Source organism: Gopherus evgoodei, chromosome 10 (genome assembly GCF_007399415.2).
Source record: "Gopherus evgoodei ecotype Sinaloan lineage chromosome 10, rGopEvg1_v1.p, whole genome shotgun sequence".
Classification (NCBI taxonomy): Eukaryota; Metazoa; Chordata; order Testudines; family Testudinidae; genus Gopherus; species Gopherus evgoodei.
This window is the reverse complement of record NC_044331.1, coordinates 8,728,294-8,755,857: the sequence shown is the minus strand read 5'-3', so window position 1 is coordinate 8,755,857 and position 27,564 is coordinate 8,728,294. Positions and strand designations below refer to the sequence as shown.

The 27,564-nt window shown below is 43.4% G+C and overlaps 1 protein-coding gene across 2 annotated transcripts in view; it reads right to left on the bottom strand.

The window, feature by feature from the left end:
- ADAMTS17 (ADAM metallopeptidase with thrombospondin type 1 motif 17) overlaps positions 1-27,564 on the bottom strand; it is a 265,553-nt gene that overhangs the window by 113,234 nt on the left and 124,755 nt on the right. For both annotated transcript variants that reach the window (XM_030578668.1, XM_030578669.1), the window contains 3 exons: positions 14,590-14,691; positions 11,881-12,026; positions 3,877-4,043 (listed from right to left, as the gene is read on the bottom strand). In XM_030578668.1, the coding sequence (XP_030434528.1) occupies positions 3,877-4,043; positions 11,881-12,026; positions 14,590-14,691 (415 nt within the window). The remainder of the gene's footprint in view (positions 1-3,876; positions 4,044-11,880; positions 12,027-14,589; positions 14,692-27,564) is intronic.

Below are 27,564 nucleotides of genomic sequence, written 5' to 3'. Positions count from 1 at the left end.
AGTTGGTTCCCTTCACTGAGGGTAAAAACAGTGCCTGTATATACGGCTTGGAAAGCAATTTGGATCCTGTCCAGATGAACGTAACTGCGGTTTTCACTGCTTCTGCATAACAGCCCTGTATCTCTGGGGCTCTATCAGCTTCTCTTTTAAACTACAAATTATAAAGGACTTTGGGCCAAGTTCATCTCTGCTCTAACTTCATTGAAAGCAACAGAGTTACATCACAGACCACTTTGACCCGGTGCATTAAGCACCGTGTGAGTAAAACAGGCAAGGGATCCTGTGATTTGTACATAGCATTGGGCGTGGAGCTTCCTCAGTGAAGAAGTAGAGTGAGTAACCACATGTGACGTCAGCACATTAACGCACCTTAAGTGCTAAGACCAATTCTCAGAGAAAACTTTCCGTCAGCCTGCAATGCTCACAAGAATGGGAGATTCACAGACGAGCCATTTGCAGAGAGACCATGCCAAGAGCAGAAGGGTTTGGACTGCATAATGCAGAGCAGCTGATAGGAATTGGATTATTCTGGATGGAAGAGGGAAATGGAAGTGGTGGGTGGCCAAGAAGGGCGGTAAACCGCACGGTGAAATTGTTAAGCAGGTTCTCGCTTCTGCAAGAGACTAAAGGAGACAAGTTGTACATGCGTATCGAGCAGAAAGACGAGAAGAGCCAAGGCTGCTGGAGCAACAATTTTAGCAATGCGGAGGTGGGAGGAGAGAACTGAGCTAAGGAAGAGGTAGGAGTCGTGGTAGGGTGATAGTAAATAATAATGGGCACCTGTCAATCGCCCTCCTGGGTGCCAAAATAACAATCATCAGGGTGGCCAAGGTCCTGGAGGGAACTGGGGATGAGGCAATAGTCAAGTGGCGCTCCGAGAGGCACTGCAAACCAAACTACGAGAGGAAGTCACATGAAGAAAGGCACTTCTGTGGCTGAGTTCTTAGAAATTGGTGTATACACACGAATTATTAGCTTTACTGGTACTGCAGTGCCTATTGTGTATTTGCTAGTTTTTAGGAACAAATGAGGCCTATAAAAGTGGGGTGGGCTCCATCTGCACAGACAGGGCACACACACACTAGTAATGGGGAGTTCTGTTTGTGGGAGCGGTGGAGATTAAACTAGCAGACAAGGGAGGAGGAGACACTGAGGAGCCATACTGCAGCCAGCAAAAAGGAAGAAAGCTAAAATAAACAGAGAGGTGGGCAAGGCAGAGAGAGAGACAGTCTAAACCTGCACCAAGAGGACTCGGGAACAGGAACTGAATACCTAGAGGGCGAACAGCTTTCAGCCCAGCAGTAACAAACCAAAGCAGAATTCCTAGGGGACCTTGAGTTAACAAGTCCAGGTGGAAGGAGATGTTTCTCTGAAACTTTTACCAAGTGACAGAGAGTGACATCTGGGAATTTTTATCCAGCCCCGAGCAATGGAAAACATTATAGAAATGGGGAAAATACTGAACAGCAGGGAGAGAGAGGAATGAATGGGGACTGGAACAGGTCCTACTTGTTTAGGAATGGTCTTAGCCTCCAGTGCCGGAGCAATTGAAGGAAAGAAACAGACAGATACTATAGGCCTGATCCAAGGCCCTCTAGAGAATCGAAGTGATTTTAATAGGCACTGGATTGGGACCTACTGAAATTAAGGTGAGAGAGTCAGTAATAAACAAAAACTCTCAAGGGCAGGACCAGGAGGACCAGGACAGGGCGAGGAGATGCACAGAGGTTAGACAAGTCATTATAAGATAAACTACTGAAGAGAATCATTTCATACTCAAAGAAGTGCGGATGCGCTTCAAGAAGAATTCTTCCATAATCCCTGACCTGAAAAGTCCCTAAGTAGGGCCTGATTCTGCAAAGTCCTGGGTGCTATTCAGGAGGATCTGCGCCTCCTGCAAGATCAGGAATCTAACTAGTCAGTACAGCTTTGGAAACCCTGGAACAGCATCTGCTGTTCCCCTACTGATTAGAGGGTTTGCAATCCCCTATCATCTCTGGCCTCTTTAGGTGGTTGCTTGATAGCTGGGCTGGGCAATCAAAGGTCTCATTTTCAAGTGGTGATACCCAGAAGGACCTGCCCCCCACCCCATCACTGGTATCTTTCTTGCCTTCTTTTGTGAGAAGAGGGGACTTGCAATATGTTTCTGATGCACGACAATGTTAAGATAATTAGGCAGCTTTCAGCTAGAAAAGGGTTTTAAAAATCAATTTAACAAATGGGGAGTCCAGATGAGACCTTCAAAAACATCAAGTGGACGTAGGTGCCCAAATCCCATGGAATTTCAATAGTTTTTGGGCATCTACCTCAGTTAGAGTCACTGGAAAACTCCCACCTAATTGTGTAATCATTTTCAAACAAACCCCATTGGGGCTAGGTGTGAGCATCTCTTACTCATGCAAAAGAAATAAAGCACAGACATTTTATATTATTCACTACGGCCCAAACTAAGTCCTGGCATAAATGTTTGCAATTCCTTTGGAACTGCAAACACCAGAGCTGATTATGGTCCACAGTGAATAATACGGCACATTTCTGCAGCCTTTTTTTGCATAAATAACGTTATGCGCTGGGATAACATGAAGGAAGTTTGCTGTTGTTGGCTTTGATGAGAAATGAGCCAAGACTGAAATATGTGAGCTGATGTCCAGCGTTAACCTTTTCTAACCACTGCAGTTCTCAGCTGTGCTGTGGGGCAGGCCTGGCTTTCAGCTGAGGGAATGCTATCGTACAAAGAGCTCAGCAGCATTGCTTTCCGGGCACGGCAGGCCAAATTTTGCACAAACATCCCTTTTCCTGGTGGCACGGCAAGCAGTCCTGGGGACCTCTAAGCACTGGAGCTGGAGCACTGTGCAACAGACCTGGCTTGTTGGGTGTTAACGTCTGAAGGGGACAGAAGCTGCCAGATGTGTAAGGGTACACAGCAGCTGAAGGTGTAATTTGCAGGTTGGATAGATGTATGCATGCTAGCTTTGATCAAACTAGTGCACAATAAATAACAGCGTGGCTGCGGCACAGGCTAGGCACCCAAGTACATACCCTGGGTCTCAGATGGGATTGTACTCAGGGGGCTACCTGAGGCTACCACTGCTCTTTTCAGCACACTAACTCGGTCAAAACTAGTGCATCTATGTCTATGCGGGCTGGAAATAAGGAGCTGCAGTACAGACATACACTCAGTGTTGATCAAAAGCCCTGCTCTGCACCATTTCAGTACAATCATGAGAGGATCAGCCCACACGAATGTGGCCGTGTACATTTATCAGCAGATGGTGATAACAGGGGCCTGTTTCTCTGGAAACCAGCTTAGTGAATCTCATCTTTCATAGAACCTACTCATTTCAGAATGACTTTCCAAGTCCGCCCAAGCAAGTATCAAGACTTTGCCAAGGAAAATTGTTTCAGAATAATGACAAATTTAAATACAAGTAGATGTACAAATGTGTTGAAGTGGGCAAGGAATCATGCAAGTAACATCCCAAGGTGAATCCTCCTTCCTGCTTTCAGTTCCAGATTTTGCTTCTATTTCCTCATGTTAAAAATGATCAGAAAGCTCCAATTCCCATGGTACCTGCCTGTTGAGATGGGGATATTTTAATTAGTTCCATAACCTCTCCCAGTCTCTCAAGTGCTGTGGTTACATCCCAAGGCTGCCTGTAGAACCGGCCTGCCCAACAGATCTTGTTGAGAGGCTAAAAACAAGGGAGACACGGTGGTCATGAGAATCAGGAATTCCCTTTAACTGCCCTCCAGATCTACCCTCTGGGGATTACTCCACAGTGGTCTCTGCTGAAAAATGGGGGCTCAATCGAGAAGAGCTGAAAAACCACGGAAAAAAAAGTGGTGAGGAACTATACAGAAAGTTGGTGAATTTACCATCAATGATGACAGCTGTCAAGAGGCTTTTCTTCTTGTTGATATATCTGTCATGAGACTGGCATTGCTGGTCCCTGAAGCTAGGCGCTCCTTTAGGGCAGGGTAAATTTTCACAAACTGTGTGTTCCACACTGGCTCCCCGGCAGTTCTTGCCTCCTGGCCCAGGGCTATAATGGGGAAGACAGACAGTTATCAAGTGGGAGAGGCACAGGTATTTACAGGTACATTGTTGCTTATCTTTCTCTGTCCAAGGCAACTAACCTAAGCTAATAGATTGCGTCATTCCCCTCAGATCCCACCTGCACACGTACTTACTGTCAGCCAAATTCTGCCCTTGGATATTCAAGTAGCTCCCACTGAAGGCAACACAAGCTCTGAGAGCACATCTGAAGATAGAATTCAGCTCTATGTTGCACATCTAACTGACTCATCAGAAACAGAAACAAAGATTAAAGCCAGGTCTTTGGAGATATGTGCTCTGTAGGCATAAATATAATGCTCTCCATACTACATGTATTTTGGATGAGATGTAAAACCAAGATGTTAGTCCACTGTGGTCATTAATAGCCCACATATAAGCTGGTGGGTTTGTTGGGGGGGGGAAATGATCAGCCCAGGCCTCAGTGTGATGCTTCACAGGGGTTGCCACAATTGTGAGGCACCTCTCTGACACCTGCCCTTCATGAATAAAACATCTTAGAAACACAAAGGAGGATTTCTGAAGCCCATGTTATAATACAGACATTTATCACATCCTTTCTGAAGTCTCATTTCTTTCTCTTTTAAGCACTTCCCCCCTTGAGAAACAGGGAATCAAAATATACAGCAAGAACCATATGCATGATGCTATGCCATATGATCACAAAGAGAAGATACACTGAAATACAACAAATATCTGTATTTTTTCCCCCAACTCCTACACTTCTCAGACAGATTTTTCACCCATTCTCCCAACAATCTGGAACAAATGTAACAATTTTTATTTTCAGCATAAAAGCAGCCTTTTCTAAGGTCATTTCCTCATTGAAAAAAAAAAATATTATGAGTGAGCCCGCCCGTAGTTCCTTCTCCAACCAAACATCCCCAAAGGCCCGAAAGCAAAAGGATAGGAGGGCAGGTAGTGGAACACCCATAGAGGGACATAGCTTGAAGAACAGCAGTTATTGCACAAAGTGAGCAACCTCTTCTCCTTAGAGTAGCATCCCTATGGATGCACCACTTCTAGTGACTTCCGAGCAGTATTCCCAGATGGAGGAGGGAGCTGCACAACGAAGTCCAGAACTGAAGACAGTACTGCAGAACCAAGTGCCATCTCAGCTCTGACAGCATGGATTAATGTGTAATGTTTCAAAAAGGAATGTACTGAAGCCCTTGTAGCGGCCTTGCATATTTCAGATATTGGTATAGTCTTCTGTAATGTTATAGATTGGGTTAGTCAATTATTTTTTTTCAAGATCTAAATTTCTTGGTCAAGGTATAGTCAAGATCCAAACTCCAGAGAAAATAATAAAACACACCCAACAATAATAGTAAATAAAAAGATTTTTGGGGTCTATTCAAAAGCACCTGGCAGTCTGCCATAGATGTTGCTGAGATCTAGTTGATCTACCCTTTGGGGTGGATGAATGCCTGCAGCATCATAACAAGTGATAATACACCCAGATATCCCCTGGATAGTCTCTCAGTAGAGATCAAGGACCCTGTGGATCTTTCCACATAGGAAACGAAGCACTAAGATGACTTCCTAAACTGCTTGGTTTTATCTAAGTAGGAGGCCAATTCTCTTCTAACATCCAGGGTACGTAAATAGGATTCCTGTGGAGAATGATGTGGCTTTGCAATAAACACTGATGAATGGATTCATTAAGGTGGAACCCTGATAAAACCTTAGGTAAGAATTTAGGGTGGGGATGAAAAAAACACCATAAAGGGGGGCAGAATCTGCCACGAAGGCTCCAATCTCCCCACTGCTACAGGCTGATGTGATGGCGACTAAAAGAGCCGTCATTATGGATAAATGCAACAGAAAACAGGCTGTCCTTGGTTCGAACGGAGGTATCATAAGGAAGCGTATCAGGCTGAAGTTGCAGTTCAGGGTAGGGTTTCTCATCTGTGGACAGAGAATCCCCAAACACTTAATAAACAAGGACAATACCAAATAAGTAAATATGGAGAATACTTCTGCTGGAGGTGAAAGGATGATATTGTGGCCAAATGGACCTTAATCAAACTAACGGATAACCCTACAGGTAATCCAGGATGATGAGAGTGGCCCCAGATCAAGCAAGAGGCAGTGACAACACCACCAATGGAAGAATCTCTTTCATTTCTGCAGGTAAGTCGTAGCAGATTGATCTCTTCCTACTTATTCAATAACACCTGTCGTACTTCCAAAGAGCAGGAGGAATGTAACCCCATGAACCATCTAGGAGCTATGCCCTCAGATGGAAAACTGCTAGGTTGGAATGAAGCATCCGCTCAGCATCCTGTGACAGGAGATGAGGAATGGTCAGGAGCTCAAACAAGAGTTGGACAACTAGGTGAAGCAGGTAAGGATACCAAACTTGTCTCAGCCAGGTCAGCACTATAAGGACAATTTTGACTCCGCCCTGTCTGATCGTGTTAATCTCCCTTAATATCAGCGGTGTTGGATAAACACATAGAACAGACCCTTCTTCCAAGATAGAAGGAAGGTGTCTCTTAAGGAGTAGTGGCCCAGACTTCCTCTTGAACCAAAGAGGGGACACTTCCAATTCCTGGAGATAGCAAAGACATCCACCTAGAGCAGTCAGCATTTTAGGAATATGCTGTGGAGAACTTTGGTGTCTGCTCCCATTCATAATTCTGGGAGAAGTGTCTGCTGAGGACATTGGCTGTGGCATTCTGTATGCCTGAGAGGTAGACCGCTGAAATTTGGATCTGATGAGCTCTGCACCGATTAGATAGTTTCATGGCTTCGCAGCACAGGGCAGGTGATCCTGCTCCTCTCTGCTTGCTGATATTGAACATGGAGACTATGTTGTCTATCATGACCCTGATTGATTTGCCACTGATGAGGGGTAGGAAAAGAAGGCAAGCATTCCTGACAGTGGTCTTATAAACTCTTGAAAAACAAACACTTATCTCCCCAGCGATATTGTAGGTTCTGTCACCAGAGCAATGACCTTAACTAGCATCTGCTTGTTGGGGACCCTTCTGGTCTCCCACAGACATGTGAGAGGGAGCAGATGCACTGGGACTGACTCAGAATTGTTCTGGGAAGACTTGTGTCTGGAGCTTTAAACTCCTTAAACATATACTGGGTGCTGCAGACACTCAGCCCTGGTGACTAGAAACACAAAGAGTTTCTTACTACAGGAATGTCACCTTCACATATTAACTTGGTTTCAGCAAATTCTATTCTGTAAAGTAACAGAGAAAAAGATGGGGGTCGGGGATGTCAGAGAACGAGAAAGAAAGAAGTATGTGTGTGTATGTATGTATGTGATAGAACTTATAGTAGTAAGCCAGACACAGCAGGACATGTATTTACTGTACTCTTATCACCAGTGGTTCCGGCTTTAATCTTAAGATTTCATTAACACATGAGACACTTTTTTATGAATTCACTGCTAGGAATTTAAAGACAACAGCCCTTATTATAGGCATTACAATATACACCTCTACCCTGATATAACATGAATTCGGATATAACGTGGTAAAGCACTGCTCCGGGGAAGAGGGGGAGGGAGGGCAGGGCTGCGCACTCCGGCGGATCAAAGCAAGTTTGATATAACGCAGTTTCACCTATAATGCAGTAAGATTTTTTTTTTTTGGGGGGGGAGGCTCCTGAGGACACCATTATGTCAGGGTAGAGGTGTAGTAAGGGCTAGATCCACTAAAGTACTGAGCATCAACTAGGCTTCCCTAAATCCAAACGAAGCTAGTGGGAGTAGAGGAAGGTTATCACCTTGCAGAATCAGGGACTAAGACAAGCATGGCTGAATGTAACTGGCAGCATGGGCCTGCCACTCTAATTATGGAAGAAAATGAATGTGCCCTCCCACAATGGAGTGGCTCCTGTATCAACAGGTGTCTCCAAAGCACGCATCAGGGGAGGAAAGCATGGGTGAGAGCTTTGGTTTTGGACAAATATTAAATATATTTTTATTGTCTACGTAATGTACAGTTTATAACATATGCAAATCTCTCTCTCTCCCCACACAAGCACATATAGTGATTGTGCCAGTATCACACCATACGTGTGTGCAGATATATACATATATATCTGTGTATGTACACACACTTATATTTATACACGAGGCCCCATCACCTTTTAAAAAATTAGAGTTAGGAATATCCAACTGAACTTTGCTCAGGGCCTAATTTTGGATACAACACGTACAATTATATCCTACACACAAAACGTACATACACATGCATATTTCAAAGACTGCTTTTTAATATAGACTCTGCAATGGGACTTATCTGTAACATTACAGTGATGCCAGGTTAGATCCACAAATCAACTTTGACAATGAAACCTGGATCTGGATCCAAATTTTGTCAGTTCAGCCCATCTCTAATAAAACTCTTCAGCATTTTAGTCTGGGTTCACAACATTCTCAGGTCATTACGAGACATCAGTAGGCTAAGACGAGTGAAATTCGAAGCACAATGGAGCTTGTAAAGGTGTTTTTTAAAAATATTACTATATTAACACTTGTCACTGAGAACATAAAGGTTACCTACAGTCTAATTTAATAAAGGCTGATCTACCAGTATACAGAACTAACTAATGTGTCTTACCTACATGCTCTTGGTAAATCAAACAAAATGCAGATTCTGCAATGAAAATCCATCTACAACTTGTATCTGTTAAACACAATGTGTTTGGTTTAATAACCTGGAACTATTTCCTACCTGATCTGGTTCCAAAAAAAATATCTATCTAGGGAGCTCACACTCCACAGTAATGGGACTAAATAGAACCCACGTTTGTTTATGCGCTGAAGTTTGTTTGTTCCTGTTGGGGTAAGAAATACAGTACCCAGATATAGATCATCCAGGAACTCATATCCTTTGTTTATAGCTAGATTATGCTCTGATTCTAAAAGTACAACTCCATTGGCATATGGACATAGGACACTGGGGGTTTTCACTGCTGAACATAAAAAAAAAAGAAACCACGCAGGGATGATCATACAGGCATATCCCTTCCTGCTTCTCTGCAAATTATTTTCACGTGTTTGCCGAGTGCTTCCCTTTTCCTGCTCATCACAGTTTGTGACACGGTAGCCTTGACATTTCTACCTCGCCTGACAGATTTTGTGCAGCCCTTGTAACTGGCCACGGGAAGTGATGGGCCAGCTGCTCTGGGGCGGAAGAGGCTCAAGGTGTAATTTAGACAGACTTTGGGGCCCGTCACAGTTACAATAGCAGGGCTGCCAGACAGGCTTCAGCATGGCATGCTGTGAACCCATCCTGCTGTGCTCCCAAAGCACCTACACCCAGACCTGGGTGGCCAGCCTCATGGCGGTCTTCCATAGCGCCTGAACTGAGAGAATTCTCCCTCAGCTGGAACTGGGGCTTTTAGGGCTCCGTTATGCCACTCCAGCCTTTTAGGGTGGCCTGACTCTAATTCAGCCTTGCTCACCCCCGGCCCACAAAGACACTCCGAGCTTTGGGCAAGAAAGCAAGCCAGTAGAGCTCTAAAATTAGATGGCACAGTCTGGGTAACAGTGCCCTATCATGCAATCAGTCACAGGTAATTTCTGCAAACAGTCACACAACTGGTAGAAGGCAAAAGCCAAATCAAGCAAGTAAAGCAACTGGTTTAAAACATATTGTGTCCCCCATTGGCTCAAATGTCAGCTGGCAAGAACACGAACACACGTGCGCACACACAAAATAAATCTCCTAGCCAATATTTTTGGACAGCAAATAAACCAGCTGCAGAAGACCACAGGATGCAGCCAGGAATATAAAGTGACAGAAGATCACATGTGCGTCCCCCACCAAGAATGTATATGAGCAACAGAATTTTAAAAACAACATGCAATCTTGGAGACTGGAAACCCTGTAATTTAATAAGTGAGACAAGGAATGGATTTAGGTTTGGTCAGCAGTATGGTTAAGGAGAGTTTCAAGTCAGCTTTAGCTGATAACAAAGAAGCCACATTGGTCTCTTCTTCAGTAAAAAGGGAGCAGGTAAAATCGAGCCTGGACTTTACAGAAATGCAATTGCAACTCAGCATCTTGTCTTGCTCTCCACAATCTCAGGTTTCATTTTAAAAAAAAAAAAAATCAGTCTCTAGCTGTCCTGATTGTGAAGATGCCTTCTAGAACAGGGATCGGCAACCTTGGCACAAGGCCTGCCAGGGTAAGCCCCCTGGTGGGCCGGGCTGGTTTACCTGCCCTGTCTGCAGGTTCAGCCGATCGTGGCTCCCACTAATTGCGGTTCGCCATCCCAAGCCATTGGGGGCGGCGGGAAGCGGCATGGGCTGAAGGATGTATTGACCGCTGCTCCCCGCCGGCCCCATTGGCCTGTAGCGGCGAACCGCAGCCAGTAGGAGCCACAATCAGCTGAAATAGCAGACGCGGCAGGTAAACAAACTGGCTTGGCTTGCCAGGGGGCTTACCCTGGCAGGCTGTGTGCCAAAAGTTGCCAATCCCTGCTCTAAAATATGAACAGACTGTAACTGGTGCAGAATTGACTCCGCAGAGTGCTTACAACAATAGCTATGCCAACTGCCCCATTCCTCTCATTGAGAGGTTATGATTCAGATACCCAGCGACAAACATTTAAATGGTAACACTGTTCATTGTTTCATCCTTCCTACACGTAAGGAGAGGGAGGGTCACAGATCTTCACCACATCCCCTAAATCAGTAGTTTTCAAACCTTTTTTTCTGGGGACCCAGTTGAAGAAAATTGTTGATGCCCGTGACCCAAAGGAGCTGGGGATAAGGGGTTCGGGATGGGGGAGGGGGCTCAGAGCTGGGGCAAGGGTTTGGGGTGCAGGAGGGGGTCAGGGCTCTGGGCTGGGGCCAGGCATGAGGGGTTTGGGGTGCAGGAAGGGGTCAGGGCTCTGGGCTGGGAGTGCAGGCTCTGGGGTGGGGTCAGGCATGAAAGGTTTGGGATGCAGGAAGGGGTTCCAGGTTTGGGGGCTCAGGACTGGGGTAGGGGATTGAGATCCAGACATGGACTTACCCCACCTCCCATTGGCTGGAGCCAGTGCCCAAGGCAGAGGCAGTGCATTGGAGCCCTGTGGCCCCCCTGCCTAGAAGCTAGACCTGCTGCTGGCTGCTTCCAGGGCACAGTGTGGTGTCAGAAAAGGTAGGCACTAGCCTGCTTTAACCGGGCAGCATCGCTGATGGGACATTTAACATTCTGGTCGGCAGTGCTGACCGGAGCAAGGTGACCCAGCGCCTTACATGTCACAACCCAGTACTGGGTTGCGACCCACGGATTGAAAACACTGCCCTAGATGATGGCTCATTCTGGTGCCACAAGTGACTGGTATTTAGGAGATACCATCACTTACTTATCTTCCTGATTCAAAGAGGTGGCAAGCCCAAGGATCAGCCATGGAGATATTCAAGTCCCACTGAGTGGAGCCAAGCAGCGCATACCATCATATTATGAATCTCCCTCCCTCCCCAAGTCTGACTTCTGCATTCAGAAGTATCACTCTGACCATTTTATAGATGTGAGAACAAACGTTCGCCCCTCGCCTCAGCCCATTTAACCTCCATTCCTCTCCCAGTAGAGACCCTGGTCCGTGCTTAGCCCTGACCTAGCCTGTGCACTGATCAAGAGGAAATACAGTTTCATCTTCATTCTAACCAGCATCTCATTTCATGTTATGTCTGCATTTGACTTGGGACAATAGGATGCCTGAGATGGTCCCCACCACCCTTGTGTTTAGCTCCCCACCTCATACCTGACCCTTTTTTGCTACCCTTGCAGCAACATTTCCCAACATACTGCACGATAAAGCGTCATGAGGACAAGATAACTTACGGGGGATTGTCGCATTTCCGCTGTCTGAATCGGGCACCGGTGCCACATGTCCTGCTGCACATGCTCCATTGACTCCACATGCTCCAGTCTCCATCGACGTGCTCAGGAATGGGAGTTTTACTGACGCATTCCCCAGCTCGGCACCACTGAAACACAATGATGTTAGCACAGCAGAGGCAAAGGCCCCTGGATCCTACGGACACTTGTGCACGGAGTTAATAAGACTATTACCAAGCATATAATCACGCACGTGTGCAAGTGTTTGGAGCTCCAGAACTAAGGAAAGCAGGACATGCTTTGGTTATGGCTGGAAAAAAGGAAGTGACGTGTGGAAAACTGAACTTCGTTTTCAACCAATGTAAACCAAAAAGGTTTACACTGACTGCAGGATGGAGCCCCCCGTTGTAACTTGTACAATAACACAGACGATTACCTAAGTAATTCATAAATTAATAGATTCCAAGGCCAGAAGGGACCATTGGATCATTTAGTCTGACCTCCTAAATAACAGGTTGAGAACCACTGTTCTATGGCCTATTTGCCATTGTGGGCCACACATGCAGATCCCTATGTGTTATGAGGGCTGCATCCACACAGTATATGCGCTACCTGTATGGCCCTGAGGATGTTCCATGGGCTGTAGCTGTGTGCTGATTGGGCTTCAAGCGGCCCACAGATTGAGAACCACTGCCACACAACTTCCCCCAAATAATTCCTAGAATAGATCTTTTAGAAAAACATCCAATCTTGTTTTGGAAATTGGCAGCAATGGAGAACCCACCATGACCTTTGCTTAATGGTTAATTAGCCTCACCTTATTTTCAGTCTGAATTTGTCTAGCTTCAACTTCCAGCCACTGGATCAGGTTATGCCCTTCTCTGCTAGACTGAAGGGCCCATTATTAAATATTTGTCCTTATAGACTGTAATAAAGTCATTCCCCAACCTTCTCTTTGTTCAGCTAATTAGATAGAGCTGCTTGAGTCTATCAATTTAAGGCAGGTTTTCTAATCCTTTAATCATCCTTGTAGTTCTTCTCTGAACCCTCTCCAATTAATCAACATCCTTCTTGAATTGTGGACAGCAGAACGGGACACTGTATTTCAGCTGCAGTCACACCCGTGCCAAAAACAGAGATGAAAGAGCTTCTCTACTCCTATTTGAGATTTTTTTGTTTACTCATCCAAAGGTCTCACTGGGCCTTTTGACTGCAGCATCACACTGGGAGCTCACACTGAGCTGATTATCCACCACAACCCCCACATTTTTTTCCAGAAAGTTACCTTTTCCCAGGATACAGTCTCCCATGGTGTAAGCATCAGCTATAGTCTGTTCCTACATGAGTACATTTGCATTGAACTGTATTCAAATGCATACTGTTTGCTTGCACCCAATTTACCAAGATATCCAGATCATGATTTATCAGTGACCTGTCCTCTTTGTCATTTACCTCTTATTTACCAGTTTTTCTGTCATCTGCACACGTTATCAGCTGTAAACTTCATTCAGGTACTAGGACTTAATCCACACACTCAGAAGAAAGTGGGTTCAAGAAATTGCACCCAAACACAACACCTTCATTACAATGCTTCCTACTGCACATACATCATTGAAACAGTCTGGGCCTAACTCAGTAACACTCCTATATAACCTTAGTGATTCCAACAGGATTGCATTGGGTTGTAATGAAGGGCTGAATTGGTCCATTTTCTTGATCTGCCTGGGATGTAATGCAATAAATACTGCTAAGCAACCCACGTAAAGTGTATACAATTAGCTCCAAATGATTCTTAATGTATTCAGCAAAAGCACATGGGCTAAAATTCTTTCCATCTCCTGAACTTAACAGTAAGTACCAAAGAATTTTTAATTAATTTATGAATCTTTCATATGCAACCAGAAAAGAAGATACTTAGTTTCCAGCTTTTGTAACAACTCCCTAAATTAATCTTCCTCATCAGGTAAAATTTCAAGTCTAAAATGTGCTGACAGTTAATGCTCTAACATGGAAGTCAGGTAGTTGGGTAATGAATGACATGCAATAGACCTGCTAATACAGGTGTTTATTTTATTTTCCAGAAACCATTTTCTCCACCACACTGAACTGTGGAAAGTCCAAATATGCCCTAGCCATCTGGCTAAGTCTGCAGGGCCCACTAAACCTAGGAATATTCCTAGGCAGAGGTCTTAAAGAAAAAAAACCTAACTGAATTGGAACCCATTATGAGCTACCTTATGTAACTGCATCATTTTATTGGCACAACTGGTGCCCTTCCTCCTTCTCCCACAAAGTGTCTGTTTAAACCTACCTGCTACATCATGTCTCAAGTTTGTGCTCTCTAACTCACCCTGAAAAGTAATGTTCTCCTCAAAGCGTCCCATTGAAATGAATGGAACTGAAGGGTATCTCACTACACGAGTTACAGGTGGCCTTTAGACTGTAAATTCTTCAGGGCAGGGACAACCTTTTCTTCTGTATTTGTACCTAGTATACTGGGGCCTTGATTTCTGTTGTGCTCTCCAGAGGCTACCGCAATACACAAAGAAAAGAAAAAGAACTTAATGCAATTTAATCCAGCTGTTAACCCAGCAGTTTGTACAAATCAATCAGCACAAACTATGGGTTCATGGTAAATATTTCACATCCTGGAAATATCAGTCCGCAGACAACACCATAAAAAGCAAAACAGCTGCGGAGTATTTTGATTACCTTGTCTGCGCCACATTCTGTGCCATCCAGAGGGGGATCCAGCTTGGTTTTACAAGACGTGTCTCCTTCCACCAAGCACCACAGCCCTGCACACATCAAATGCTGCAATCAGAAGGCCAAGAAGTGCAGTTATTGCTTCTGGAGATGTCAGCTATCATTATGGGATACACAGTAAAGCTTAGCCAGTCTCTCTAATGTGACTCCAGCGGCATCTGGTTAGTTTTGGATCTATTATTTTTTAAGGAGAAATTCACGCTAAATGAGGGGGCTGGAAACACGAAAGCAATCAATGGATGCAGATGCATAAGAAAAAGTGCATCATTTAAACACATTTCTTTTCATAGGAATAGATCAGATACAATAAACGAGGAAGGTACAAGGGATGAACAGACTAGTGCATTGCTCTACCAGTGAGGCACGTCATTGTTTTTAATAACATACAAATAAATAGAATATGGTCTACATCGGCAATCCCTGCTGCGCTTCTGCCTCGCCAAATCAGCTAGCAATTTCCCAAAGGTTTCATGGTATAAGAAAGTCTTGACAGGGGAGCTGAATGAGGATAGAGCTGCAGTCTCATAGCCTAGTTTGGAGAGAGCATTCCATGCAGCATGGGAGAAGGTATGAAGGCCGTTGTGTGAGAAAAGGACAAATGAGCGATGGTTGGCAGGGGCAATACAATAATATAAAAAAGCAGATAAGCAGGCCCTGATGGTGAGAAGAGGCATCTTGAATGTGATGTGTAGGAGAAGGAGGAACCCAAGAGATGTGAGCGAATCAGCAGAAAAGAACTAGAGATACATTGCATCTTGACACCAGACCTGAAATGCACTCTGGCTACCATTAACACGACTGCTCTGTCTGATCAACGGACGTTACTGAGATACTGATTTTCACCATGCTTGCATGACCTGTCATGTCAGAAAAGTTTTCTGAATTTGAGGGAAAAAATCCAAGAAAGAAAAGTCTTTAAATCTTTCACATTTCCTGAAACATCCATCCTGCTCTGCAACCTGTGTAAGTGGATGATTTGAACAGAACGTTATGTCTGCAGCAAAAATATTAATAAATAAATAAATAAATGCTATATTTCTTTCCACTATTGTTCACATTTCACTGTAATGGTAAAAAGATGAGAAGCTTGGCTCTACTGCCAACTGGTCTTGTCAAGATTTATTGCATCTCATTAAATAGTTTGAGTCAACACTCTTGAACCTTATGATTCTTCCACAATGTAATATGTGTGCAGACTCGTTGGTATGTATATATCAAATATGCTTACGCAGCACCGGGCATAATAAACCGAAGAGAGAAATCCTGCCATAAAGGGAGATGGGGTTGAAAGTACTGAAAAAGTGGTTATCACAGCAGTATTTACAACCTGTTTTAATGTCACATTTTCTTCTGGAATGAGAATTTTGCATTATTTAAAGAAAAGTACATTTAAGAAAGCTCCAAGAGGAGCTTGGTAACAACTGTATCTGCCATCAGCAGCATGGAAGCACAGTGCTTGTTAAATAAAAACCAAAGAGTTTTCATGACATCCATGTCCCCTTGAGCAGGCTCCTGGGAAACAGGAGACGGACTGAAGATTTCTGCTATTTGTACTGAACTATCACTAATTATCACTTTTTCCAGAGTTCTTAAATTTCTTTGCAAACATCAATTAACCTTTAAGACATCTTATACAGTAGCAATATATTAGCACCATTTTATGGCTGGGTACACCAAGGCATGGAAAAAAGTTACCTCACAGCCAGACAATACACAGCAAGTCTAGATTGTGGGAACTCCAAATCCCAGTCCCTGTGCAAGACAACCCTTCCTCCCTGCTGGGTTTGCACAGGATTAGAAATTGGGTGGATTAGCCGTCCCATTTCATTGTCAGAAAGTGACACATTGCGTGCTAGCAATGAAACCTTTACACCAACTAATGTATTCTCCTTCACATCTAAGATACTGTATTGAATTAACACATCTTATTGTATTAGGGTTTTATATGGCACACTAGCAGCTAGAACACTGCTGGGTTATGAAGATTTATAAATCACACTTTACATTAAGGTTTTACTTATCAATGGTTAATAAAGGGCTGATAAATAATTAATAGATGTCTAACTATGTTACAGACTTCAGTTACAGATTATTTAAGCACAACAGTAGAAGGTGTTATACATGAACTTACAAGCTATGGTTTTAAGCAACCTATTGGCCCACTGGACTTTTATAAACTAGGCCAGTTGATTAGTCATTTATTAAAACATCTATTAATAATTTCTCAACCTTTTCTAAACAGAACCTAACTATAAAGCATGACCGACTTTACGAAGAAGAATTCATTGTCCCAACAGGCTCACTGTTCTCCCTGGATGACTACGGGCAGGGATGTTTCCAGAGCAGCATCTGTGACTGTTGGTTCCAAATCACCGTAGGGTAAGACTGCTGGCTGAAACGAAGGGCGGGGGCGGAATTTAGGGATGCAGACAGACTGGTATCATTTTGATGTTGGTATGCTTCGGCCCTTCTCCTCCAAGCTTGGGTAGCTCATTATACATATGGTACATCTACATGGCACTCTCCTTTCGGCAGTGTGAAGAGTATGGTCACTGCTCAACCAGCTAGCACAGCAGTGCAGTTGGTGAGGCACTGCTTGGGCGAGTAAAGGCATGCCTGAACCCTGTAGGTATGCACCCTACACGGCTCTCTACACACCCAAGCAGGGCCTTGTCTCTTTACTCTGCTATTTTCAGCTGTGTAGTATCCTGCTGCCCCTCTGCTGCTGGCGTCTTTCTCCGCCACAGGGAAAGGCTCTGGCGACAGAGGCAATGGGAAAAGCCTCCAGCAGCTGCAGCCAGAGCCTTTCCCCACCACCTCCCCACAGCTAAAGCCCTACACTGACACTCCCAGCAACATCCCACCATGTCGATGCAGCCCGCTTTTCACTGTGGCGCGTAGCTACACATACCCTACATGCTGATGCAAGTGGTGTGCAGTGTAGACGTACTCATAGTCTCACTGATTTTTAAGGCCAGAAGGGATCATTAAAAGTGGACCTCAAGCTAAATATGAGTCAACAGTGTGATGCTGTTGCAAAAAAAACAAACAAACGTGATTCTGGGATGCATTAACAGGTGCGTTGTGAGCAAGACACGAGAAGTCATTCTTCCACTCTACTCTGCGCTGGTTAGGTCTCAACTGGAGTATTGTGTCCAGTTCTGGGCACTGCATTTCAAGAAAGATGTGGAGAAATTGGAGAGGGTCCAGAGAAGAGCAACAAGAATGATTAAAGGTCTTGAGAACATGACCTATGAAGGAAGGCTGAAAGAATTGGGTTTGTTTAGTTTGGAAAAGAGAAGACTGAGAGGAGACATGATAGCAGTTTTCAGGTATCTAAAAGGGTGTCATCAGGAGGAGGGAGAAAATTTGTTCACCTTAGCCTCTAAGGATAGAACAAGAAGCAATGGGCTTAAACTGCAGTAAGGGAGATTTAGGTTGGACATTAGGAAAAAGTTCCTAACTGTCAGGGTAGTTAAACACTGGAATAAATTGTCTAGGGAGGCTGTGGAATCTCCATCTCTGGAGATATTTAAGAGTAGGTTAGATAAATGTCAGGGATGGTCTAGATAGTATTTGGTCCTGCCATGAGGGCAGGGGACTGGACTCGATGACCTCTCAAGGTCCCTTCCAGTCCTAGAGTTTATGAATCTATGAATTACGTTCACCTAGACTACAAAGCATGGGCCAGATAACTTCACCCAGTGATTCATGCGTCAAGACCATAACTTCTATTGGACTTACAGTGTATCTTTTGGAAAGACATCTAATCTTGATTTTAAAGATTTCATGTGATGGTCAATCCACCACATCCCTAACTAAACTCTTCCAATGGTTAATTATGCTCAGTATTAAAAAACTCTGCTTTATTTCTAGTCTTAGATTTGCCTAGTTTCATTTCCAGCCACTGGATCACACAGTCTATGTAAATTGCACAGGGCTAAATCCTGCCCTTAGATGTACAACTGCACACACGGGCAGGGGAAAGAACAGAAAGTCTTAGAAATCTAGCAGCTTTATGTATGAATTGAGTTGCCAGCCAGAATTCATCCAGAGTTCACAAGATGTGGTAGGCAATAAACTCAGCTAACATGTCCAGCTACGTACCATGAGCTGGGGGGATCGTTGGACATAGGAAACCCTAAACAGATGTGTGTATGGGCAGAATTTGTTTCAATGAAGAAACCAAGATACAATTCATGGATAGGATTGGCACAAATACTCACAACCAGACACACAGGCTTACATAGGAAAATACTCCAGGGAAAAAACCTCTATCATCAACATCAACCTTCCTGAAATCTCACAATTAAGGGACAGAAATCAGGATTTGTACAGAAGCCTTATTTTTGACTTCTAATAATAAATGCAAAGCATACTTCAGGAAAGAGCTACAGAAAAACGTGGTAATTACACTGCAGCTGGGTCCTATTGCCACACCATTACAGATCTTAAAATCTCCTTAGTGGCATGCCATGCTTCTATGCCATAAAGGCCCTCAGACAAAGATTAAACCATCAGCTGTGGTGCTTTATCATGTTCATTTCAAAAGAGATCATACACCCTCTTCAGCTAAAATATAACCGCAAACAAAAAAACCTCTTCATTAAAAAGTCATTAGCATTCACTGTTGCTGGGGTCTATTAAAATGAGAAATGGCAGTACTTGACAGAAAGATTGTTTGTATATTTGAGTGGCAATTTAGAGCACAGATTGATGTACAACAGGTCATGAAAGTTGCTGTACTACAGTTATATTGTTAATTCAGCATTTGGCACTGGAAAGCAGGTCTGTCCATGATGAACAGTCTCCTCTTTGAATAGGAAACTACTGAAGGGGTTGGGAATTTTCTACACAATATTTTTTCATTTGAAAATGTCAAATTGTCAAAACCGAAACTGTGCACAGGAAAGGGTCGGTTTCGATCAGTTTCCCGATTCAAAAAATTTGACAAAGTAGTTTTGAAATTGTCAAAACGTCTTTTCATTTTGAAATTTTACTTTGTTTACATACAAAAACAAAGTACATTTTTTACAAGGTTGAAATGAAAATGAAACATTTCAAAGTGATTGAAAGGCAACATTTAAATAGATCCAAACTGGAAAAAAAACTTGGATTATAAATTCATGAACGTTTTTCAGATTTCAACTTTTTCGTCTCACTTCAGGTTGGGAAAAAATTAAAAATCTCAAACTCAAGTGGGAAGAGAAAATCCATAGCATTGCATAGCACTAGAAACTATAGTCAATGGATGTGCATGTGACACACTGTTAGAAGCTGAGGAGGTGGTCCAGCCACCAGAGAATTACATTTATTATAGATTGGGGACTCATGATGCCAGGTGCTGTACACACACTTAGTATGAGACAGCCCCTGTCCTATCTAGACTGACAAAGGGTGGATAAAGGAAGTATTTATCCTCACTTTACAGATGGAGAATGAAGGCACAGAGGGATTAAATGACTTGCCAAAGGTGGCAGAGGAGGAAATTGCACCCAGATCTCCCGAGTGCCCAGTTTATGGTTTTAAGACATAAAATCATGCTTTCTGTGCTAACTGAATTTCAAGGTAAGAATGGAGACAGCTCTCATAAGATCCACAGAGAAGACTATATGTGATTCCTCCCTACTCAGACTTGGTTCTCCATCTCTTTCAGAGTGTGGGCCAATTCTGAAGAGAGAGGTTACCTTGTGTAGACCACTCTCATTAGTTAGCACAGAATATCAAAGTACTCAGTACCTGTCAGGAAGCACTCAGAACCTCTTTGGATTTGGCCCCTAATGACCTGAAGTAACTTCCAAATCTGTGATGTTATCACGGTCCATGTGGTTCTCTTGCCGCTCAGAAATAATCCTATGGAAATCGCTTAACTTGCAGCATTTTCCTGGATTAGTGAAGAAAGGAAGGATTCCAGTCTCCAGAGAACTAATTAGCTCCAGCTGCCCACTGCACACTGGAACCAGCAACCTCTTATTTCTGCTATCAGAGATAAACACCATGAAACTGTTTCTGTCATCATAGAGAGGGGATTATGGGGATGGAGTAAGAGAGTAAATAGCCTTAAGGAAGGAGAACAAGCAAAAACTATATAAAGTACACAGGGAGAACTGCTTTTAAATACATTAGTTTTCAATGGACTAATCACAGCACTTTAACTTTCTTACTGTTTTGGCTTGGCAAATAGTTAACTGTAAGATGTGCCCATGTGCAAAATTCCAGTTAACACCCATTAAATACAAAATACTGTAATAAGACACTTGCGACTTGCACAGAAATTTCCATCTTCAAGGTACAGTGCACAGCTGACAGGTAGGAATTTACCTCCCCATTTTACAAGTGAGAAAACAGGTGCAGAGAAGTTAAATCGCAAATCTTCTCATCACAGCTTCTAATTTGGCAGGGGGGGAGGGGGGGGCTAATCTCCACCACCCACAGATGGGGAATAGAAGGCATCAAGGGTCTGCATCTGCCGTTGATATTAGTTAGAGTTGGAGGTGCTCAACAGCACTGAAAACTAGGTCCTAAGCGTCAAGAGCTGGACACTCAAAAGTAGAAGCACCCAAAATCAGAGGCCACTTTTGAAAATCCTGGCCTAAGTGGGCTATCAACTGCAAAGGGGAAATAAACACCTCAGTGGCTCTCTGCGTAATTCCATATTGAAAAGGGATCAGTGGAGTTCTAATATAGGGCAAGTGGAGCACAAATCACGAATGAGAGGCGTTATTCCAGAAGTGACAAGCAAAGGCCAAGGAAGAGCCGCATGCTATCCTTTTCAGCAGCGCAGAAACGATAGGTTCCTGCTGAGTTTGTATTTCATCAAGACTCTGAACACCAACCTCTGAAGGCTCACTCACTTGGGCTCTCCATTAGTGAACGAGAAAGAATGGGCCCCTTTTATTCTGAGCTAGAAAGGCAGGACTGTCACGAACATATGAAAGTGAATCACAAAGGGGACATGCATCCCACTTGATAAACAGCAATCACAGAATCCCTCTGAGATATCACCAGAAAAAGTCTTTAAAAAGAAATCTTGTAATTGTCACTGTTTAACGATTATCTATTTCTCCAGTACATTTCAAAGTACACCCACATGCTGTCCTTTTAGCATATAAAGTGCCCAGCTCTGACAACCAAATCTATAGCTTATTCTCCTCTAAGACTAGTTTTACACCCCTGTAACTCCATTGATTTCAATGGAGTTACAGCTTGATTAACACCTGTGTGAGCGAGTGGAGAATCACCAAACATCCAGAAAGTGTCCAAATCCAAGGGATTAATTTAGTTCAAGAAGAAATAATCCTTGAGTTAACTGCTTTCCAGTGTTATAATATCAGTTGCAGAAATGTCTGAAAAGTTGTTTCCTAGACTTTTTTTTTTAATGCTCTTTATCAGTGAAAACATAACAAAACAAATGCTGCGAACGTGAAGTGGATCATGCTGAGCTCAGCCTTGGGCATTAGATGACTTTACGTGTATTTATCTGGCTAGTAACATGTGGAAGCCGTATGAAATATACTGGGCTCCATGGATACATGGAGTGATACCAAGGGCTTCTCTGTTCCCAATAACCAAAACTGAAGAATAAAAGCCCTTCCCATGAGAGCTGCTCTTTCTTTTAGGGGGAAGGGACAGCTCAGTGGCTTGAGCACTGGCCTGCTAAACTCCAGGTTGTGAGTTCAATCCTTGAGGGGGCCATTTAGAGATTGCGGGCAAAAAATCTGTCTGGGGATTAGTCCTGCTCTGAGCAAGGGGTTGGTCTTTTTAAGAGAGAAAAGACAAAAAAAAATCCACCAGGTCTTCAAACAGTAACTACATGGCAATGCCACACTCTCCACATAAATATTAGTCTGTTGTACGTACCGATCCCAAGATACGAATGAAACTAGCTTTCATCTATAGCAGTAATTCTACAGGACAGCAAGAGCAGCCCAGGGCTCTTCATCATCATAACATCTTAGCAACTGTAGCTGCAGCATTCTAAAGGCCTGCACACAGCTGTGCGACACTTTCTCGCCTCAGTGAGAGGGAGTCTTTTGTGGGTCAGCTCCCTGACCCTGCCAGCCCTTCAGCCAGCCCAAAACTCTGCTCTGGGCTCTGCCAGCCACTACTTTGCCCGGCAGGCACACACTTGGTGTACCTCTGTCCCCAAACTCCTCAGATGCCTCCTCCTCTAGTGTCCAGCCCCAGTCACTGGACACTCCCAGTAATTAGCAGGCTCACTAATGCCAAGGGAATAGTGCACACACACCAGCTTGTGTGAGTCAGCTGAGCAGCAGCTCACATACAACAATGCAGCACTGTAATCTATTTATAGTCAGAACTATACGTTGATTAACGAAGGTAAAAATTGAGGTGACATCAAGCAAAGCAAAGCAAAGCAAGTAGAATACGCTCCTAGCAGACGAAGATGTAACTGTAACTGGCTAACCTTCTCACCCAAGCCTTTTCTTGCAGCATGGCTCCTGAGGTTGGCTGAGATCCTGTTTCCATGGGTAGCATCACACCACCTCGTTACCCCTTTAATTTGGCCCGGGCCTTATTAGCCACAGTAATCCCAGCAAAGTCAATAAGGGTACATCTACAGAGCAAAAACCACTGCAGTGAGTCTCAGAGCCCAGGTCAACTGACTCAGGCTTGTAGGGCTCATGCTACAGCACTAAAAATAGCAGTGTGAATATTCAGGTTCAGGCTGAAGGCTGGACTCTGAGACCCTCCCCTTTGCCAGATGTCAGAACCCAGGCTCCAGCCCAAGTAGGAATGTCTACACTGCTATTTTTAGACTCAGTGTGTGAGCTCTACAGAGCCCGAGACAATTGACCGGGGCTCGGAGACTCACTGCAAAGAGGTTTTTTTTGCAGAGCAAATGTACCTTAAATCCACCCATGTGACTCAAGACTACTTGGATATGCAAAGGTTGCATGACTGGGCCCCTGATTAGCAGTATTCATAGAGAACTGCACTTGTCCATCTATACCACATAAGAGACATGCATGATCAAGATTTCCAGAAGTGACTAGCGATTTTGGGTGCTCACCCTGAAACACCTTAAAGGGGCCTGCTTTTGATGTTGGGGCTCAGCACTTTCTGAAGATCAGTCAGCTATAGGTCAGGGACTCAAAACCTGAGGCTTTTGAACAGCATGGGCATTCTAGGGCACGGTCAGCGGCATGGGCTATGCTTTTATATCTGCGCCCGTATCCTGTGCAGAACAAACCTGCTCATGGCACAGTCCGTTCAATGGGCAGTAGGTAGGGTCCCACAGCCACCCTGACAGCTCCCACTTTAATGCTGCTTCTGCAACCCTGACACAAAGCCTATGGCCCCAATCTTGCAAGACACCCAGAGGCTTCATCGCCCATAGGTTTCAATGGAAGCGTTGGGCATCCAGAACCTTGCAGTATTGGGCTCTAAAATCACTTAGGCTCTGCGTTCAGTATAGAGAGTGTATAAGGTTTTTTATTACTATTATTATTATTATTTAAGAGGCAATGCTGTCTGTCAAACATCCCTTAAAAGTTTGGAAATTAAAAGAGTGAAGTCACAGATCAAGTTTCTTGGCCATGGGAAATGAGAAAAAGGCTAGTAAAAATAAATATTGTGAGTATGTATCTATGTTCAGATGTGGTTGGGAAGGTTATGGGAGTTTTCTCTTGAAGTCTTTTGCAGATGGGAAGTACCCAGAGGCTGATGGGAGAGGTCTGAGAGCAGGCTTGTTATACTGTGTTTGCAGACTGACATTCAATAGCATTCTGGCTAATTTAGTTGAAGTTCATACTTAAGCTGTAGATGCCACATCACAAGGCTACACTAATTCTCTCCCCTAGCCCGACAACTAACCTTATGTCTTAATAAGAAAATGAAGGATTTACAAACTTTCGAGTGCTTGATTAATAGGTGCCTATCATTTTTAAGAGTTTATTATTTTTTATATTCTTAAATTGACACATTGTAGTTTTATAATTTGATTTTGGTTCCCCTCTCTTTTTATTTATATATATATATATTATATATATTTTAAAACCACTGCACCAGAATGTGTTTTGACAGACTTCCAAAATGAAACATGTACAGAAATTTCTGAAGCATTCCAATAATTGTAAACTGGGCTGTGCAGCGCAGTGCAGGCATTCTGCTTCTCTCTCACTTTTTTTTAAAACACAAAGTATTTCCACCAAAAAGAAGGGGGAGAAATGGTCTGTCTTGCAATGCACAGAAGCCGTGAAATAGGATGCTTCTGTTTCATATAAAACAGGCAACATGAAAATAGTTGCACTTTTAACAACCCACGTTAGGAAAACTATAAAATATAGGAGAGCAGTTAGCTAAATTATTAACTTTACTTTTAAAAAAGAAAATCTTCTCATTTTACTTTGCAATCGCCAAGCATGTAGCCTGCACATTTAAACCAAACCAACCCCATCCTTTACTGTAGTGCTATTAATAATTATTACTACTACTATAATTTATACCATACCCACAGTACATATGTATTTTACAGACACATCTGTAGACACAGTCCCAGCCTGTACAGAGGCTGATTTGTAGCCTGCTATTGCAGAGATACAATTGGCCTACAATCTTATTATGAGTTTTTAATCAGTACTAACCATATACCGTAGTATTTACTAACATGGGTCTTGATCTTGCATTTGGCTTTCCTCAGGCAGACTCTGCAACTACACAGAGCCCCGTTGATTTAGTGGAGCGCAGGGGGTTCAATCCCATAGATCTCCTCACAGGATAAGGATCACAGATAGTCCCACTGATGTCACACAAATTTGCTTACCTAGGTTTCCCAACAAGCCTTTGATTACGAAAGCTGAAAGGATTTTTACGATTCAACTTACTAACACTATTTGTGCTCTTCCTTTACGTTTTTTGTTTCCATTTTGTACAGCTCGACAATGGAAACGAGCTAGTCAGTTTTATTTTTGCTTACAATCATTTTCATTCTCAGGTTCTCAGTGCTGCAATGTTTCGATTGTGGATACTGGAAAGGAAAGTTATTTGTTTAAAAGCAACTGCAATTTAAGGAAAATGATGGCACCATTCCTACAGGTCTCAGATTTTCTAAAAGCTTGTTTACTCAAAATCTCAGTTCTGGGCTACATTTGAGTTAACAGCATCCCTTATTAAGCAGAAAATCTCTTCGTAGCAATGTTAATCTCTACATGCCATTTTAGTCTATGCATAGTTTTGACTCAAAACAATACTTAAAGATAAAGATTATGTAAAAACCCGCAAAAATGCGTTAATAATAAATAAGCCAAAAGGCATACAAAACAGAAAGCCAAACACTGGATATAAGAGATACAAATCACATTTTCTCCATAAATATAATGTCAGCCCAAAAGCCTCTGTTAGTAGGCATGCCAGCTTGAAAAATAAATCTAGTGCTCATGATTAAACACACAAGTGTATTTTCACATGAGTTTGTGAACAATGTGTTCCTGATACAGACACTTTATCTCAACTGTGAGAGATGCAGCCATGATGGTTTTTGTGCACAGCATAACAAAGAAAAATGCACAAGGCCTATTCACCACTTAAATCCTATATTGACAGCTTGTATGGGATTTGAGGAACACCTCTGTTTTTTGCTGGTCTTCTGCACAGGGCCTTCTACCCCTAATAATACTAGACTTACAAGCATGGTAGCACATCGGGAAATAGCGGTCAGTCAGGCCAGACTGTCAAATGCCTTGCAAAACTTGGGATGTAGGTGGCCGTAACACAATATCGTAAAGGTACCAATGCCTGGGTGAATGATACAATGAGTTTTAAAAGGTGGACTCCTATTTATCTCCTATTGCACATCATGGATATTCAGAGCAACACTGTCATCCCCACACGCCCACTTTTCAAACACTCACTCAATCAGTTCGATATTTGGTATTATGACAGTAGCTTTATTCCTATAAAACAAGCGTTACCATGCCAGATTCTAGATGGGCCACGTCCTTCCATCAAGCAGCACTATGCTATAAATAAGGGCTTGATTCTGATCTCACACTAGTTTTACAGCAGTGTTATTCCATTAACTTCAACTGTGTTACTTCTGGTTTACACCAATGTTAGTAAAATGAGAATCAGTCCCAGGGACATGACAAATTCCAGAACTAGATTTGATTAATGTCAGAACCCAGCCTTGCTGGGGCTAATTAGGGATTATTCTGTTTGTAACTCCTGAAAACATCTGGGGTGAAATCCTGGCCCTGCTGAAGTCAACAGCAAAGTTCCCTTTGACTTCTGTGGAGTTAGGATTTCACCCTGGGGCCCTGGACTCAGCTATCACCTGATTCTGTGCAGTGCATACCCTGACAATGTTCAGACTTTACAGAAAGAAGGGGCAATGCAGAGCACCAGGTAAACAGACTTCCTCATAACTTTCCCGGCATTTACAAATAGATTGGATCTACGTAACTCAGACATAGCTACGGAGGGTACATTACATGGGGAAAGAAAGAGCTGAAGCAGTGAGTCTCAGAGTTCAAATCAGCTGAGTCAGGATTGTACTGCGGGCTCAAAATAGTAGTGTAGACGTTCGGTCGCAGGCTATAACCCAGGCTCTGAAACCCAGAGAGAAGGGAGGCTCGTGGACCCAGGCTGCGGCCTAAGTAGGAACATCTGCTCTGCTATTTTTAGCTCAGCGGTGCAAGCCGAAGTCACTTGACCCAGGCTGTGAGACATGCTGCCATGTGTCTATTTTTGCTGAGTGGACATACCCAAAGTGGCTCCCTCACGATCCTTCATTTTTGTGCTGTGATTTCTGCGGAGAGCTCACAGCAGTTCATGGTGGTTTGGCAAACAAACATTCTTATTGCTAGAGACTGCCAGTTTGCATGCCAGAATCTTTCATTAGAACAATAAATTAAGACAGAGATTATCAAGCGTGCCTAAGGGAGACAGGTGCCCAAGCCT